Below are 19,841 nucleotides of genomic sequence, written 5' to 3' on the forward strand. Positions count from 1 at the left end.
TAATGAGAAAACTGACACTAAAAGAAACTGAATGACTGAACCAAGTTCATACAACTGGGATGAAGTGGAGCCCAGACTTAACAACCTTGTTTGCTAGAAACAATGAAGCAACTCTCTCAACATTCTCTAAGAAACTAATTTTTAACCTTCAAATTTCTACCAAGCCAAAATAAAGACTTTTTAAGGCCTGTATCTCCAAGGATACAGAACATTTATCTCCTATACACAGCTAGCTTCCACTTTACGTAAACCCCATTAAAAATGTGAGTGTTAGAGAAAGAAGGAAGAAAGAAAGAAGAAAGAAGGGATTCAAGAAAACTCACTCTAACACAGGATTTAAAAGAGAGAGAGAGGTTAGTTCAATAAAAACAATAATTAAATATATGAAGAAATTAAGTCAGGAAAGACAAAAAGGATTTTTTTAAATAGAAGAATTTATAAATGGTTACTATTTTTCCATGTTTTGTTTTAAATTTCAGAAATATCTTAAGATTTTTGAACCCAGTGGAAAGGCTAGGGAAAATCACAGAACCCTAAGTAACTGATGAGCCTATATAAACACAGATGATTTCACTTACCATTTTCCTCCTGCTTTTTTAAGTCTTCGCAGTATTTTGAGGTAAAGTTGTTCAACATTTTTAATGTGTTTCCTAACACATTTATGGAAGTAATGCACTTGCTTGAGATATTTTTATACATATCCATGTATAATGTTAGATTTCTCTCCAACTTTTCTATTATGCTTTGTTGAATGTCATATGCTGTTCTGTTGTGGAAGAGAAGTCCCTGCTAATCTATAATAATTCATATCAGGAGATTAATGACATTAACATAGTCAAAGTCTCCCAATAAATTATTTTAATATCACAGTAGTTATTATTTAAACATTTAATGGAAAATATATTAAAATGATAGCTACATACATGCAGAATACTAACCACATATACTTTAAAGATGAAAATTTATTTGAGGTAAAAATATTTTATGTAATTCAATGGAGTACTAGTTCCTTATTTAAGAAAAGGCTCAAATCAGTTTAAAGATACAAAAGAAAAAACATCCATGTGAAGCAAATGATTTCAAAATAAAGGATGGTGTAATCCAGTAGTTGGTCTATAAAAAGACAAATCACACCTTTGAGACCAGGAGAGTCTCAATATATTTTTAAGGATGTAGAATTAGTGAACATCAGCCTCAGAATTAAAAAAAAAAGGAATTTCAGAAGATAGGGATCATACCTCTAGGAAGATTCAGAAAATTTAGAAGATTCAGGAAACTTTATAACTTCTCCATTTGGTGGATTATTATAACATAACCTGGTTTTTATACATAGACTGATGTGAGCTTACCTGGCAGCCCTGCCACTTAGTAGAATCTTTACATTTTAGTAACTTTGTGAGGATTAAATGAAATGAAATCACAAAGAATGGGCACTGAAGATATGTCAGCAATTACTGTTAGACTGCTGCTCTTTCTCGGTGTTCTCGGGGTGCCTTTGTGTCCACGGTCGCAGGCGGGCGGGCAGAGGGCAGGGGAAAGCATCCCCACTACTGTCCAGGCTTGAGGAAAGACGACCCCCAAATTATAGGTCCTTACAAGAACCTTTTAATTAGCAAGCAAATAATTAATTGTACATAAAAAAACAAATTATTGCAGAGCTTGGGAAGGGAAGGGAATCAGCAGAGGAAAGAAAACATTCTCAAAATAGCAAAGGACAGAAACATGAAGGAAAAACAAAGGGGTATTAAAACCATGAAGTGTAAATTAAAATGATATATGATCAAATATTCCCCACGGGCCACCTAGAAACCACACAGAACTGGAAAAATACTTTGGGCTCTCTGCCCCTGGAAATTGAGGGAAAACATAAATATAAGGTACGGTTGTGGTAGTGCAGGTAAGTAGCCAGACGTGAACAGAGAGGGGGAGGGGGACTTCACTGGGGTTTGCCTTCCGCCGGATGCCTGCAAGGTACACATTCTAGGGACGCCGTTTCAAGGGATAAAGGGGGTGAGGGTACAGGTAACAGACTAGCCAAAACCGCTGGTTCCAACAGGGAGGAAAAGTTGGCCTAAACTTCACCCCAAAATACATTATATACTCATTAACGTCATAAAAATCATGCCTCCCGAGCTATGACAATTCTAATGAAAATCAAATATAGCCAAAAACTCCCCACCCAAAGTGAGGGAGAGCAAGCCTGGAGCCCAAGAAGATTCCAGCTGTTCCCTCTGAAACCCAGTCCCACCTAGTGAATGCTGATCCCTCTTTCCATCTCCCTATCATTTCCTTGGTGCAATGCCTCCTGGGTCTGCTGGCACCCACCTCTCAGGTGTGTACTCTCGCTTGTCTTTAAATTCTTACTCTCCAAATAAATTCTTAATGCCCGACTGCTTTTTGCATCTGTTCTCAAATTCTTTCTCTCGAAGAGACCCAGGACCAATCTCCAGTAACAACTGGGTAAAGACTAAATGAGATAATACAGCTGAGGAGCTTGGGAAAACATTAATACTAAAAAATGCTAAGCAATATAATTTTAAAGACTATTTATTTAAATTATTAAATAAAAGATATAAAATGGTATCCATGCTGTGATACCAAAGATATTAAAATAGAACTCTATATTTTAATAACTATTACCTCCAGTTGGCAGATACAAATTACTTTTAGCTTCTCCTTTTCTCTATTTTGAAGTTTTGGCAACATATATGTATTATACCATTAATGAAAAAAATGTATTTTAAAGCACTCAAAATTCCCTTTTTCTTCAATGTGGAACAAACTGCTGCTAAGAATAAATTGAGATTTGCCTTTTCTTAGAAAGATACTTAAGCTTTAATATCAAAAGCCTACTATTTCCTGCTTATTTGTTCATTTTTTTGTTCACTCACTTATTCATTTATTCAATTGTGGGTAAAATTGCAATATTTCCAGAATCTCTTGCTGGGCCTTAGTCCATCTCCATATCAATAGGTGTTTCCTAGAGTTGGAGAGAAGTAGTCTGTCTCCATATCAATAAGTGATTACAAGGGGGCATGTCTGGACCAGAAATTTGGCATTTTTCTACCCTCAGATATTCAGGAAAACAATAGCAAAATAATCACAGAGGGCATGTCTGGACCAGAGAAGTATGGTAGGGCCCTGTTTGTAGCAGGATCACGAGAGACATAGGTGAGCAGAAGTGAACAACTCCTTGTAAGCAATAAATGGGCTTCTCCCAATTTATTTCTTCCTTTGACTTATTTTGGCTTCAAAGGTTATTTGCCCTGGGCTGGGAGCATATTTTCCCCCCAGAGTTACAGCACTCAACACATTCATTCAATCAAAACATACAAAGAATGCATAAGCCATAGTCTGTGCCCTTAAGAAGCTTGCATTGTATTGGAAAAAGAGACACTGACCACCAATTATTATACCAATTTCAGGAACAATTATAGAAGCACTATGAAAAAAACAATTTATAATTTAACCTTTTACTTCAAATGAGATCACTTTAATGCCATTCATCTGAAATTGTGATTCCTAGGAGAAAATACTTGCTATTATTAAAAAAAAAATTGAAGAAAAAATGCACATAATGATAATGGCATTTTGGAGAATGTTTGCATTTAAAATGAGTTAGGCAAAGAAAATGTCATGAAAATGGGTAATTTGCTTCAAACATATGAAATCATCATGAAAACTCACAGGGTGTAAGTTAGTTGTATTTTTGTTGTTGCACCGAATTTATAATTTTAAGAAAAATATATTTTACTTACTGTCTTTAGCATTATTCTACATGAGTAGTAGCCACTGAATCTGACATTTAAATTAAAATATCCTCAAGAGAATGTCTGAAGTTTTATGGTCAAACAGAATTGAAACCAGTTTTCCTCTCTGTTTATCTGAAAATGTCATATGGCTCTGTCTCTGGCTCCATTTCCTACACGCCTGGTAACACCAGGGGCAGTCTCAGGGAGAGGCCCAGGGTCCCCAGTCCAGCCAGCACGTTCAACTTAAGCGAAATGATAGTTACTGGGCACCACACCTTCGATGCAGGGCAGAATCCTAAGACGATAAACAAATTCAGGAAAATGACATGAAGAACGCATTTCATGTTGCTTCCCCTTTCTCCAACCCCTCCACCTCCTGCCCCTCAGTGTATAGGAGTACTGGTACTCTATTTTTGTGTGTGAAAAAAAAAATGCTTGCAAAGTCAAGTAGCCCCATCTATGATCTGCCAGTGTGAATGCTTCTCTACATTCACATCTAACACTAAAAACACATTTTAAGTATATATGATCATATGATATATTTTAGATACTTTACGTACGCTCTGGTTTATATTTTAGAGGTCTTTTTTTTCTCCTCCTATCTTCCTAATTTTGTTCATTGTTCTACTTTCTCATCTCCAGGTAATCATTGTTGACTACCTGCTGGATATTCTTCCTTACTTTTTCTGTGCCAGTATTGAAATATATTACTTAATATGTCTTCCATTCCATTCTCTGATGATTGATCTTTTCCAATTTTCCCTTTATATGTTACAAGGAAGTTGCCAATTTCCTTTAGATTTTCAAATTTATTGCTTATTGTTTATGGCTACATATATAAACTTATTCCTAATATCTGCTAATTTTGCTTTCTCCATTATTCCTTTAGGAAAACCCCTTTGGCTATTGGATTCTGTAAGTCCCGGGAGAGGAAATCCTGGTGCCAAATGCCTCTAAAAACCGAAATCAGTCAAAGGGAGAAATAAAGTTTAAAATCCATTTATTGCTTACAAACTGCAGTCTGGGGCTGTTTCTTTCTCTTCCTGCTCCAGCAGCAGCAAAACCGGCCTCCACAGTCACCTCTCTGGTACAGATAAGCCCTCTGCTGCCCAGGTAATTACCCACTGATGTGGAGAAGAACTTCTCCACCCCTGAGGAAAGATGGGAATGCACTAAAGCCATACTTCTTTCCACCTCTCAACACCTGTTGAAATGCAGATGTACTAAAGCCAGGTGAGATATTCTGGAAATGTTACGATTTTACCCACAGTTCTTTTCAATGAAACCAGTCTTCAAATTGAATTTCCTCTTCAAAACTTATTTATTGATTTAAGCTTTTAAAATAGGAAATTGTCTCAATTTCTTTTATGATTTTTATTAATGTAAAGTCGGTTATTTAGTTTGGTTACTATATTCTTTCTTCTGTGGTAATGAAAGAGTTAAAGTCATAAATCTTTCCGTAATAGCTGTTTGTAAAAGGAAATGTTTTCCTTTGCAGTACATTTTTAAAGATTTGTAAGTTCATTTGTTTTGTTTTCTTTGATTAAAATATTCTTAGAAATATGTTTTTTCCCAAGTACTTAAGATTATTTGGTTTGTACTATTATTACTCTAATTTTATTGTATTATGATCAGAGAGTGAAAGGTCTATTAGTTTCTAAAAATTTTATATTTGGTATGTTTTAAAAAATAAATTACCGAGTCTTTGTTCCGAAGATACTCTATCTTAAGAATTCAGCCATATAAAATATGTATATTTATATGTATTAAATAATTGTATTAATTTAAGCATTGGATCATATATTGCATACTGATCAGATTTTTGCTAGCTCTTCTATAATAACAAAAGTAGTGTTTTAAAATCTCTGAGGATTTATTTCAAATAAAATTCTCCTTGAATCTCTAATAATTTATCTTTATATATATACCTCATATTATTTGATGCACATAGATCTATGGCTTTCAGATTTAATTCATGAATTATGTATTTGGTCATTAATTAACATACCTTTTCTTGGTTTAATTCAGACTTAATATTTATTTGGTGTTCTTCCTCTAGTAATTTAAGATTTACTTGTATGCCTTTCTTCTTGTTCTAATTACTAGCTCTTAGACACAGAATTAATCATCTATTATGAAATAAGACACTAACCCTAATACTTCCACCAAAGTGCTCTAATTATTCACTGTGTGAGTTACAATAATATAATATTATTATAAAATTGCCAATCTCACTCTCCAATCTGGATTTTTGTAATACTTTTTCCTTCACCAAATCTCTCCATATCCTTAGATTTTAATGTGTTTAGTAAAATTTCTTATAGACTATATTATAGATTTCTCTCAATAAATCTACCTTATTGCAAAAATGATTTAACATTTCTATTACTATCATTTTTATTGTAGTCATTTCATCACCAGCTATTACTTTTGCTTGCCTCTAAATTTCCCCTTATTTTGAGGGACAATTAATTTCTTGTGTATCTGGAAATTTCCTTGTGTATTTTTCTCAGATGGGGTGTATAATGATTTTTTATTTTGCTAGAATGGATGAATTACCTTTTCTGAATTCAGGGTGGGTGAATGGCAATTATTTTTCTCCCTATTTCTCAGTACTAGAGTGTATCTAATTAATCCTATAATTATTTCCTTGTTCACATCTGTTCTTTTTCCTCTTTATGGACTCTTATTATTTACATATTAGATCACTTGGCTTCATTGTCTGAGTCTACCATGCTCTTCATATCTCTTTAATTTTGAGTAATTTCTTCTGTATGTTCTTCCAGAGCATCCAATTGGGCCTGTATCTGGATGATAAGGTATGGCTTTAGGTTCCTTTCACTCAGCAAATGAGGAGAAAGAAGAAAGTTTGAAAATGTAAATTGTAGGCAGAAACTTAGTCTCACAGCGCCTTTATTCCATTTGTGTGGTCCACAAGATGTATGCTCTCTAAAGTTGCCTTTAATTGTTAGGACAACAGCTGAATCAAAGTAATTGTGCTAATTACACTTTTCTTCCATCTGGTGCTTCACTCAGTAGTGTAGCGTGCTGTCAATCTGCACTGAGTCAGCCAACTTCTCACATATAATTCTGTTTTTGTTAGTGCACTCAGCGTAATAAACAGCCTCATAATATATATATCCACAGTACATCTTACCATTTAAGTCATTTGTGTTTCTTACAAACCTGAAAAAGAAAACAAAGAACTACACTTGGTGAGTCAAACAAGTGCAACACATTCATGAACAAAAATTGCTTTTTCAACATATTATTGCTTCTAGGGTCTGCATTGTCTAAAATAAATTCTTATTATTATTCGGAATATCAAGAGTGACCAAGTTACTCATTTTTATCAACACAAATGCAATGTAAAACACTGCCTTATTTCTCTCTGTGTTTTTCATTTCCTCACAACTGAAATATCTGCCATCCTTTACTTCCAGTGGTGTAGGCACTCCCCTTCCCCAACCCTAGTATGACTAGAATAATGCAATTCCATTACATTCTCTAGTCTAACTGGCTGAGTAGTAAATCTTTGACACTTTCTTCCTCAAATGTTTTTCATACCACCCAAACCAGGAATTCACATAATGTGTGGCACCATAAACTCAGGGTCATCTCAAGCCATTTTTTAGAGATTTGACTCTGAAGTTCTGAATAATTATCAACAGCCCCTAATACAAGATTACTCATCAGGGCCACGCATTAAAGACAAAGTTGTGAATTGAAAATATTATCTTTGGGAAAAAATATAGCATCAATACTTGGATTGATAAATACAGATCATTAATGAACAAATAAGTCAATCAATTAAACTTTCAAAAGTGAAGTTTCCTAGTTGAGGTGACATAACACAGATGTCATCAATCACAGTTCCTTTCAAGAAACAAACCCCAAAATAACACTAAGAATAAAAAATAAGAGGAAATCATGTATATATGCATATATATTATATATGTGATTACATATATTACATAGATCACATAATACATATTATTATATACTTTTATTTCAATATTACTTATTGATAATTTGAAATATCTGTTTCCATGCCCTTATAAATTACCTCAAATTTAATTTCAATAACTTCAAATTCTTTTTTTCAAAACAAGATTGCACCTATAGTCTTTCCTTACCACCCTACCTTTTCCCTCTAGTCCCTCACTCCGAAGGAAAGCTTTCAAATATACATCCTTCCCTCCTCTATCTGTGCATATCTCACCCCATTCTTGCCTATCATTGCAAATGGCCAGAGAGAGAGACGTCTTTCTGAGCCGTATTTCTATCTGTAGAACCTACTATTTCTATCTGTAAGGACAAACAGAACAAAACGAAAGCTTCTATCTACTGTGTGACCCCACATGCTGAGTATGCAGAATTCAGTGGGTGTCAGCACCCAGCCCAGTTGTCCCGAGTTCAGTCCCACTTGACATGTCCTCAGCCAATGAGTGTACTTAAATTCATGGGCTTGCAATAGTATCCAGCAGGTTGAGGCTCTGGTTTCTTTCTTTAGCCTAATCTCTGCACCCCAAATTTAAGGGATTATGGGACACAAATAGAATTTTTGCATTATTTTTATGTAAGCCTTGTTCTTTTTTTCCCCATTACAAGCAGAATGAATGCAACATGGGAATTCATTTGTCATGGTATATTTCTAATCACATTTCTTCATTTATACCATATATTTATGTATTATGTCATATATATATGCATATGCCATATATGCAATATACTATGTCCATCTTCATTTTATTCTCTGTACTGGAAATGCTCTTCTAGTCTATCTCTAGATTTGTCATGCAAAAGTGGCCATTTCAAATGTCAGTAACACAAATTTCAAAGTTAAAACTTATTTTTGATTATTCTCTGTATTCTAACTGTAGCATTTATCATGTTACATTCCTTTTATTTATAGAATTGTTTATCTGCAGATACAATTAATGGTTAAGTAACTAAGGGAAGTTGAATCCCAGCACATGATTTTACCTACATGGATAGAGCCCTGTGAATATGTTGTCTTCTAAACTTTTATTATTCACAGAAATTCTCCCTTATTTGGCTACTATAAGTTCATTAATGACTTGCCAAGTTAATGAGAAGACATAACTTTTTCCTTTATTAAATACATTAAAGAAGGCTGCTGAAAAAGAGCTCTGTAAGGACTCAACTTTAAATGAAGCTAGTTTTAATGGTAACCTACAATGCTCCTGAGGAGAACACCTTTACTCAAACCAACCATAAAAATTCAACAAGAATAAAGACTTACCAGTCAGAGGAGACAATTATATCATCCAAAGCGTGGTAGTCTTTTTTATATTTACTGGGAGATAATCCCAGCCAATAGCTACTTAGTTCCTGGGATTTTATGAATTCCTACAGAAATAAAGATAGTTTGTTTAAATAATTGTCTCCCAGTTCTGTACATTACCTCACAATATAGTTTCTTACAAATTAGTATTTTAAGGTAACACTTTTGACATAATACCACTACTTTTAAATGCCATTAAAAGAAACTGAGACACGGTGCTCTCTACTGTAAGATTTCCTCTAATGTTTACACATTAGTTACTGTTGTACATGGAGAAGATCTACCGATCCATGCAACACCTTGACTCAGGGTCCACGAAGGCCACAAACTTTAGGATCCACATATCGAGCAGTGACCATTCAGCCCGGGGCCAAGAGAGGTAGCTCATCGCTATAAACACAAGTGAACAGAAGCAGAAAAAGTACGAGAAAAATGTAGCAAAATCAGATGGAGTGGCTATAGAACAAAATTAAGAACCAATGTAGAACTTTATAGCCAGCTTAACAGTTTTTCCTCATATTCCAGAAATTTTTTTGAGTAAAAAACTATGCATAGATCATTTGAAAATGACCAGATGAAGAAGAGACTATGGACTGATTCCCCCTCTTCTATAAAAGGGGTCAAAGATTCTTAAGGGAGCTGAGACTTTTGGGAAAATGAAATTTTTCCTTAAAAGTAAATATGTAATTACTATCTGAGAGACCAGAAATGCTGAGTATTAAGCAAAATATGGAGATACTATTTATATATTAGGAAAAAGAAAATAAATAAATACATAAATACATGAATAAATCTTCCAGGGAACTCACTTTTCCTGGGACCCAAGGACTTAGTGCAATATATCTGCTTGGCCTTGCCTCTTAATTCCACTTTCTTCAAATACATATTTTATCCAAACTATCTTCTTATTTTAGTATATATTGACTTTTTCTTTTAATTAAAAAAAAATACAAAAAAAATACAAAATGGTGGAATCTCCTTCTATGTAGATTTTATGAAATTGGTAACCATCAGGAATAATTTCCAGATCTGTTTTTAGATAAATGCTCAAAAATCGTATTTGGAGAGTAGATCCTAAACATCCAATTTGGAAATGCTCACAGACCTAAAGATTCTGGGTGCCCCGTATCTACCCATCTGCCTAGCCTCTGAGATTCCACTGATGCTAAGGTCTTAAGGTAGGGCTGTACATGATTCACCTTGGCAGTGACACCCTGAGATGAATGCACTATATCTCAGTCACCTCATAAAGCAAATAAAATGAGACAGAATCACATATGGATTCACACAAATCCTCCCCGATATGTCTCACTCCTCTCTATTACATGATGGGAAAAGGGACTATCTTCCTGACAGGCAGAGATCCGTGGGGCCTTACCAACACACTTTCACTTTTAATCTTCAACAGGCTGGCATTTTCAGCAGAACATATCCTGTTACTCTCTTGCCAGGTTTTAGAATCCTTAGGTAAAAATAGATAACAGCTGTCCTCAAGCCACAGCCACTCTTTGGGGCAAGGCTTACATTTGTGCTCTGGAAGAAGAAGGTTGTTTCATTTGGTTTGCATTGATTAGCTTCAGTATTCTTATTGTTCCCATTGTTAAAGTAACCAAATTTACTTGTCTTCTTTATAGAACAGAAGTGAAGAAAATGAATCCTGTGTTCCATATATACCACCACAATATGTCCAAAATGTAACTTACATAACACATTTCAAATTAAACACTTGGATTCCAGCGTACTTTCCTGCCTCAGGAGCCCTGAATCATGATTAATTGATTTATTTCTCTCCCTTTGTCTTTGTTTTTTATTACTACAAAGCCAATTACAAGAAACATTGTGTGATGAGAACCAGACCCACAAACCTACATCAGCCCTACCCTCTCCAATCCAGCAGTTCTAGCTCTCTGACATTTCAACAGCACGAAGAACATGTTTTAGTACTTTGAGCTACAGAAACTATTAGAGATATTAAAAAGACCAATTCCTCCCAATTCCAAGGATAGGACCTAACATTATTTCTTCTCTATTGACTCTCATCAAACATTGACTGAAAAAGAGTGAGGTCACCTATTCAGTCACCTATAAAGAGGTTACCCATCCTTTCCTCACTATCTTCTACTGACCTCAGTGACCAAAATAACTAGTAAATCTCAGATTAGAAAAACTTACACTGTCTAATGTTTATTAAGTAACTGTCATCCCCTGATAATCTGAGGGCCTATAGTTATTCTGTTTTCTTCTAACAACACAGAAATATCAATGAAATATCCCTATCAACCACATTTAATTCCTTCCTCAAATAATGGCTTCCTAGGGAAAGGTTGCTAGCTATTGATGAAATGATTATCAGGTGACTCGTAGGCTTAGTTCATGGTCTAATAAATAACTCAGAAGAGGAATAGGGTTACCTGGTTCTTTGCTATATAGCTCATGACATAATTTGGTGGCTATTTTTTGCAGAGTGACAGAGAGGTCCCTGATCTTCTTGGAACTGTCCATGTTATGCTCCAGTTGTAAAGAAACATTTCTCTGAAGTTCTTCTGTGAAATTCTGGAGTTCATTCAATCTTCCCATTTCTATATTCAAAGTTACATAAACTCCAAAAAGAGAGAGATGATAGAAAATTTTAATCCCTTAAGACAACTGTCACCTCCTTTTTGCTGACCTAGAATTAAGAATAATAATGGTCTAGGGAAGAAGTCACTTCACAGGAGTGAGAGAAAGAGACTAATTACCAGGTAGTAAGTACCTAGTTATAAGTCCCCTTTGTGAGTGTGTCACCAATAATCGTTCCAAAGCCTCAATTCAAGGAGTAAACTTTCTTGTAAAACTCATGCAATTCTAGGTGTTTTCCTTTTCAATCAAAACAGGGGTAATACATACATATGCTTCCTAAGACTCCCAGTCCGATCAGCAGCAGGAGGCATAGAGCTGTCAGAGCCAAGGCCCTGTGACGCCAGGCATGGGGAGGAGCAGGAGGCGCTGCAGGAAGCAGAATCAGCAGAGTCCTGGATGTCGCATACATCTTCACTTAAAGCTTTCATTCATTCATTTGCCTTTATTTCTCTCCTAACATGTTCCCAGGAAAGGAATGCGTTTTGCTGGAAACTCAAGGACATTCTAAAATACCTTTTTAAAGAATAAGTCAAAAAATTCTGGCCACTGTTTTACACACAAACTGGGTCTCACAGGAGAGGCTGATTCAAGAAACAAAGAAGCAAATATATATATATATTTTTTTAAAAAGAGAAGGTAAGGACACCAACCAATCTGAATACAACATACCTCATCTATACCAATCTGGGATACAGAGTAGCTGGCAGCTCACAGATAGGTCAATTTACATAATCCTTCCTAGAGCGGACAATTCTGAGGTGTCAAAGAAAATAATTTCAGCTATCTATGTTTTACCCAGAAAATCATGAGAGTGTGGCTGTGGGACATAAGTGATAGGTTGCCTCTTTGTAATGTTTCTGGGAGTCCTCCTGTCAGCCATATTTTAGGCCAGATCTACATTATTTCCTCCTTAGAATTTGTTCATGTTTTTAGCAATTGACTTTTGTTGAATGTGTCTTTTTCGCTGAATGGTAAAGCCTGAAACAGATCATTTCCCTCTTTAAAAAACAAAACAGGAATTTCTGAACTTTATATTATAAATTAATTATAATTAAATCACTACATGATTTGCATTATCATTTGTGTAGACAGATACTAGGTATTTCAGGAGAATGTAATTCAGGGCTACCTGAAGTAACAGTCTTACTCTAACTCCGGGAGAGGGGATTCCCCACCCAGAGCAAGTTCCCCGTGAATTTGCTGAAACAGAATCCAGGCAAGGGCAAGAAGTCTGGAAGTGAAGTACTTATTCTCATGGCTCCGCCTCTTCTTGCTGGCACGAGTCAGGAGCCCCTCTCACAGGGCTCCCAGCTCCCAGCTCCCAGCTCCCAAGCTCCCTCTCCAGCCTCACTACTCTGCCCCCTCACACACCAGGAGGAATTCTGTGGGTGCATCCCTGGTGACCAGTGGGCACCTGACCAATTACATACCAGGAATGGAGGGGAGGAGAAAATGGGTGTTTTCTCTCCATCCCTACCCTGGATGGCAATCCTGTGACTTGTCAGCCACTTTGCTCCCAGTAAAACATCCCACAGATGTGCAAACAGGATGCCTATAGGCCAGGCAGGAATCTTGGTCAGAAAGGTCCATTTTCCCCACACTTACTATACTTCTCATCTTTGTCCTACATCTACCTCACTGTTGGTGATACAATATTATGAAATACAGAATTGAACATAAAATGTGAAATAACTTTTTCAACTTTGGATATTTAATATGAAAGTACACAGTCAAGATCTGACCTAAGGTTAGAAGTATAAATAGCTTCAAGTGCTCTCTTTCTTAAGAATGACTTTCTCATTTATTATCCAATTACTCACAAGTCATCTATGAATACTGTCTTCATGCTGGACACTATTCTAGGTGCTAACAATATAGAAGTGAACAAGACATATATTCCTGCTGTCACATAAGATAAATTTTAATTGTGTGAGAAATGTATGAATATACATTAACATAAACATATATATATATATATGTTTATATATACACAGAGGGAGAGGGAGGAAGTGAGAGTGAGAGAGAGAGAGAGAAAGATCTCAACATGTGTTACGCTATGCACAGATTAGAAACAGTTATATTAGAAAAGGAGGTAGTTCAGATCTTATGGCAATGGGAATCAGCATGTAAAATCAGTGAGAAGAATATTACAGGCAGCAAGAACATCTACTTCAAAAACCCTAAACGGATTTAATCAGAAGGGAAAAATAATTGAGTTGATTTTTTAGAAAGGTCACTGTTACTGTGTATGGGGAATGAATTGCAGGGCTCGGTGTTAGGAGCAGATGAATGTCAAGAAGCCTGTTGCAGTATGCCATGTGAGAGAGAACAGTAGCTTGATTTACTGGTATTAGAGAATGTGATAACCCATGGACAGATCAAGAATACATTTTGAGGTTAGAATCTATAGTACACATTTATGAAATGTTTGTGAAAGATTTTTGACTTGATTAAGTTAGTAGAAAATAAGACATACACATTCATAGGTAGGCTGGCATACTGATTTAAAAAAAAGCACAGCACATTCTCTATGGCTAGTGTTCCTGGACCTGAATTCTGGTTTACTGCTTATCACAGAATGTGGGATCTTGGACATGTTATTTAATCGTGTCTTACCTTGTGTGTTGGTTAACAAAGAAAGCCACAAAGTAATTAAAAATCTATAATGCAAGTAGAATGGTGCTGGCGTATAGCGAGCACTTTGTGATTGTACTTAAGTATGATTTATTTTGTATAATGAGATGTGCATGATTGAAGACTGGGAACAGTTTTAGAGTAAAAATAGGTATTTCTCTTTCTGCCATTTTTTTGAAATGACATTAGAACTCCATATGGAAATATGAAACCGGCACATGTATTTTCTAGTCTGGAGATTTAGGGAAAGGTCATAAGGAGATACTGGGAGTCATGGCATTTGAATCCAAATGACTAAATGAGGCAACTTAGTGAAGTCTATTCAGTGACACAAGAGCAGGGGACCCAGAGTCCTGGAGTGCTCCATAATACAGAGTTTGATCCAGAGGAAAGAGTCAAACAGGAAGACAGAGGGAGCGGCCACTGTGGCAGCAGAAACCCTGAGGATGTGTCCATGAAAGTGTTTAGAGAAGAGAGACTTGAATTTTGTGAGGGCTGCAGGGAAGTCAAGAAATAAAGGAACAGAGATGTAACTATTGGGATGAAACAGGGAGGTCACTGGTGACCTTGACAAGGACAGTCTCCTTGGATCCATGAGGGGGACACCTAACAGAGTCAGCTGAGAAGAGAACGTGAGGTGGAGAACTGGGAGTCTGTGACCAAAGGTAATGCTTCCAACATATGGGCTGTGGAAAGAAACAAGAAATGGACGAAATCAGGGAGAGATTTACGTGGTCAAGCAGGGATTGTGTTTTGTTAAAATAGGTGTGACATAGCATGTTGGTGTTACAGGAGAGAAGGACACATGGACTGAAATTCATAGCAGAATAAGGAGGTAAGAGTAATAAATACTTTGTAAATACTATCTAGAAGCAAAGCAGAGTATGAATGAGGATTTGGTAGGATGGAAGTTTGGGTAGTAGAAAGAAACAGTGTAGGAAGAGATAGAAGGAAAGCTTGTCAGGTGAGCATAAACTGGGCTTCAAAGTTTGTATGTTTTTCACCAGTCATGTCCAGCTGTTCAGGTGGGGCACAGAGTGGGTGGATATTTAAGTTTAACCAGAATAGGAATTTTTTAAGGAAAAAACAGTACATTGAATAGGGGTGGCCAAGATATATATATATAAAACAAAGCTTATATTACATAATATAGACTTTAAGCTGGATAATGAGAAAACTAGAAGAAATTGAGAAAGTGAATAAGACATGGATTCAAGATTTCAATACAGTCAAAGAGTTCCTGAATTGGAAATTTAGAGTAAGTAGGCACAGGAGATGAGAAGGGGTAATGGCATTCCTATGGGAAGTTGTTGGTATATTTAATTCATGGTACTCTCACACTCTTTTTATTTTTTTACACCATTAAAAAAGGAGAAATACAAACAAGGAAAATAAGAAAGAAAATACTGTAAAGTCCTTAAGCCCATCTTTCTTAAAAAGAAGTCTGTGGTAAAGGAAAACCCCGCAGAATTGAGCTGTTACCCTTTCTAAAATTTACAGTGCTGATGGTAAATGGACACAAGATCTAACAATAAAAATTCTGTTCATAGCAAAGTTAGCATTTCAAAGAGTTTTGTGTTTTGCAGGGAAAAAATCCTTAAATAATATATGAGAATTCTTCTACTACTCCCCTCTCTTAATTTCACTGTTTCTACCAACTTCTGTGTTCTCCACTGCTACCGTTTGTTATTTTTAACTTAAACACACTGATTTCAAGTGTGGTTTTGCTGGGGCAAATTACATCCAAAGGGCCAGGTGCTTGGAGATAAGAGCTGTATATAATAAGAGAAATCAGGGATTATGACTAGGATGAAGTGAGGGTATGCTTTATTGAGTGTAAGCTGGAAGTCAACTTGAGCAGTCCACTTGTATCATACTTTAAATATGAATGGAAAAACACAAAACTTCCAGGTATAATGTATTTTTGAATGTTATATCTTCTGATATTTCTTTACCATTTTTTCCCCTTCCTTTAGACCTTGATATGTCCTTTTATTTAACTTAACCTCTTCTATATATTAGTAAGCTGGGAAAGATCTCCAAAAGAAGTAAGAGAAATTTTAGGATAATACATGCTTGACTTGGTAGAAAATGAAATGAAATCCTTTGAAGGTCTCTCTGTCTCTCTTTTTATCTCTGTCTCTGTCTCTCTCAGACATACACACAAAAAAGCTAAATTAGCTTTTTTTTTTTTGGTACAATATCTAGGCTCAACCTACAGGGATTGTGATTTGTGTATGTATGTGAGTATTTTATAGCCTCCAAATAAACATTATTTATTTCCTTTTTTAAATAATGAGTCAGATTCTTAATATAATAATCCCATCATACCACTGCAGGATAACTTTAAAATAAATTTTCAAAGTACTAAGTTCTCAACTGTTCAAATGAAGAAGGCACTTCTTAAATGCCACATTTAAGATGAGAGAATTTAGTCCAAAATATATTTCATACCTAGGGGATTGAGTTAATTGAAGATTTATGGAAAACAGCTATATTTCCATTCAGCCATAATATTCCCTGAACTTTCATCTAATCAGTCAGAGAATAAATAATAGACCTAAAAGCAAGTTAAAGAGAACTGATGTCTGATTTAATGTAGCTGAATGAATAAGATGTCTAGTGAATAATATATCTAACAGTATAGTAACATGTTCAATTAAAATATTACAGGATCTGAATGCTATTATTGTACTTTTTATCCCTTGTTATAGCATAATGTTAAAATGAAATCCTTTTACTTTTTAGTTTTAAATTCTTAATCTTCTACTTAGTCATCTCTTGCTACAAGGGATTGCCTAGCATCCTCCTATGAACAAAATTTGATTTGACGGTAACAGTCAAATTGGAGCAACTGTTCAAAGTAAAAGAACTTTAATTCCTTGTCATAGCCCTTTACAAGATATAATCTCAGATTTATTTACCATTGTCATTCTTCTTGAGATCCTCTTATTTTCATTCATGTTATCCAGAACTGAAAAGTGTGGTCAATTTTAAACATTAAAGATATACACACTAAGTTAAATCAAGAAACAAGTAAATAAATAAATGATTAGTGTAATCCTGACCAGTGAAAAACACTTTATTGGTGCATTTTTTATCATCTTATTTAATCTATCTTTAATTTGAGCCTCATTAAATAATTAAACATGTTAACCTTCTTCAAAATGGTAGAAATTTACGCTGCAAGATCATAATTAAACAGGTATCGTTGTCTCCATTTTAAAGGTAACAAAACAGAGACCTAAAAGATCCAATGATTTGCTTAAACGTGTTATGCACATCCAAACCCTCTTCAACATAATTCTGGCAGGTTAATAAAGTAGAAGGTCTTTTCCAATACACAGATGTTTACAGGACACCCAAGCAAACCATGTACTCATCAAGGCCAATGTTTTTCTCTTGCAAAATGGAGATGCCAATTTCTACCTCATAAAGAAAATAGGCTAGTGCATGTCACATGGAGGGCAAATGAGATCCATCCTTAGCATTTATTATATTTGTGACTAGCATTTCCCTGTACAAAAGAACATGCAAAACCATGATTTTCAGGGATAAAATATGCTCCTTGTTCCATGGCTTCATTTCACGGGGGAAAAAAATGTTTAAAAAGAAGTTGTATGAAAATATTATCCTAGCCTAATTATTTTTAGTGTGACATTTAAAAACATAGAAAATTTGTGAAAGGTTGACTCTTCAACATGCTGGTTGGTGCCTTAAAAATTTTTCTTGGAGACTTTTAGTAGCTTTGGAAAAATGGGAGATTTCATTAAAATATCAAATTAAAGGGTTTTTGTCAATCCACTGATACCTAAGGAGCAGGGCCTCTTCCCTTACATGTCCACACTTTCACTTGCTTGCTACACTGCACTTCTGCCACTGTACGACACATCCACGGCGCAAAATCTTACCTCTTATCTCACCTTTGTCAAACTTCTGGATATTTTCTGTCTTATTGGAGTCCTGGAAGTTTAGATCTGCATAAGTAACTGCTTCAGACATTGATGGCTATGAAAAGAAAGCTCAACAAACTGTAAAAGAAGAAGGAAAGATAAAGGTGAGCCAGAAGATTTGTTGGCTGAACAGGAGTTGGATTTTAAACTTCTGCTTTTAACCCAAAAATGAAATCCGTAAGCTTCAGCTTCTGTTTTCATAACCACTGTGCCAATCATACACATGTCTACAACTAGCCACAGACCAGGCAAGAAGAGACAGATATTGCAAGAGTCACATCTGTCTTCCTCTTCTCTCCCCCTAGTTCTCTTTCTCTGTAACTGTCTGGGGTATTATTAAAATCACTCAAGGGGGGACAAATCTTTAGCACCACATGATACAGGTAGAACAGAATTGTTTGGAGAAAAACTTCCAAGCAGAGGAACAACAGAGAAGATATATTCCTCAAACACTCACTGTCTGTGCGATATTGGTCCTTGGTTACATTACGGAAGGCTATTTAATCAGTTAATCACTTATGGAAGGAAGAGTATACAATGAATTGTCGGGGGGTAACAAATAAATTAAAAAGTCCTTTATACAATGTCGTCTTACTTGATGAAAATATTTGAATGACTGAAACTTCATACCCAGTTCTTTGGTTTAGAGCTGGCCAGATGCAGCTCCAGAAGGAGGGGCTCCCCACCTGGGGCAAATTCCCTATGAATTTGATGAGACCAAAGAAAAGCAAGCGAAAGCAGTGGAGAATCAAAGAGGCTTATTCTCACGGCCCAGGATGTCCTCGCTTGCACCAGCCGAGACGCCCTCGCGCACAGCTCACAAGCTGCTGGCTCACAAGCTCTCTCTCCTCCTCACGCCCAGAGGAACTCAGTGGGTGGGGACCTGGTGACTGGCGGGCACCTGACCAATTATGTACCAGGAATGGAAGGGAGGAGAGAATGGGTGTTTCCTTACAACCCCTACCCTGGACCGGCAATCCCGTGACTGACCAGCCGCTCTGACCCCATTAAAACATCCCATAGATGTGCATACAGGATACCTATTAAGGCCAGGTGGGAATCCTGGTCGGATGGTTAAATGTTCCCTCCACTCCATTCTTCTAGGATTCTCGCCTCACTATCTACATACCCACGATGTTCTGTGATGGCCTTTGTACAAGAAAGCCAGAGCACTGCAACCACATTCCACAGTATAAAGATAGCAACAAAACCATGACAATCCTCAAGCCTGAGGATCCAGCTGCATTCACGGCCCTACTCAGATTGAGGCCACAGCGCACACTTTCCATTGGAGGCCAGCAGCCGAGCAGGCAGGGAGCTCCGGGCATGCTCAGCAGGCAGCAGCTGTAGCTACGGGGTGGACCCAATCCACAAAGACTGTAGAAGAGATTAACCTTCAGGGTGATAAGACACATTTTCTAATGACACCAACACAGGCAAATTTTGTCCATCAGATAGGATACATGCAAGAGAGTGGGCCTGTGATAGGACAATGGCAGGAATGGGGTCCTGGTCTAGTGGGCAAGACCTTCACCCCTCTCCCTGTGGGAGTTACTGATGGATCAATATGTAGGG

The 19,841-nt window shown here is 36.3% G+C and overlaps 1 protein-coding gene across 1 annotated transcript; it reads right to left on the minus strand.

The window, feature by feature from the left end:
* Window positions 1–6,312: 6,312 nt before the first annotated feature.
* Window positions 6,313–19,299, minus strand: LOC118924925 (C-type lectin domain family 12 member A-like). Its single transcript, XM_057491538.1, has 7 exons — window positions 18,897–19,299; window positions 18,225–18,344; window positions 11,947–12,045; window positions 11,472–11,660; window positions 10,439–10,593; window positions 9,019–9,125; window positions 6,313–6,938 (listed from the first exon to the last, which is right to left on the minus strand). The coding sequence occupies exons 2-7, from the start codon at window positions 18,313–18,315 to the stop codon at window positions 6,785–6,787; spliced, it is 795 nt and encodes a 264-aa protein (XP_057347521.1). The 5' UTR covers window positions 18,316–18,344; window positions 18,897–19,299; the 3' UTR covers window positions 6,313–6,784.
* Between the last annotated feature and the right edge of the window lie 542 nt (window positions 19,300–19,841).

The sequence above is a fragment of the Manis pentadactyla genome, chromosome 14, assembly GCF_030020395.1.
Source record: "Manis pentadactyla isolate mManPen7 chromosome 14, mManPen7.hap1, whole genome shotgun sequence".
Lineage (NCBI taxonomy): Eukaryota > Metazoa > Chordata > Mammalia > Pholidota > Manidae > Manis > Manis pentadactyla.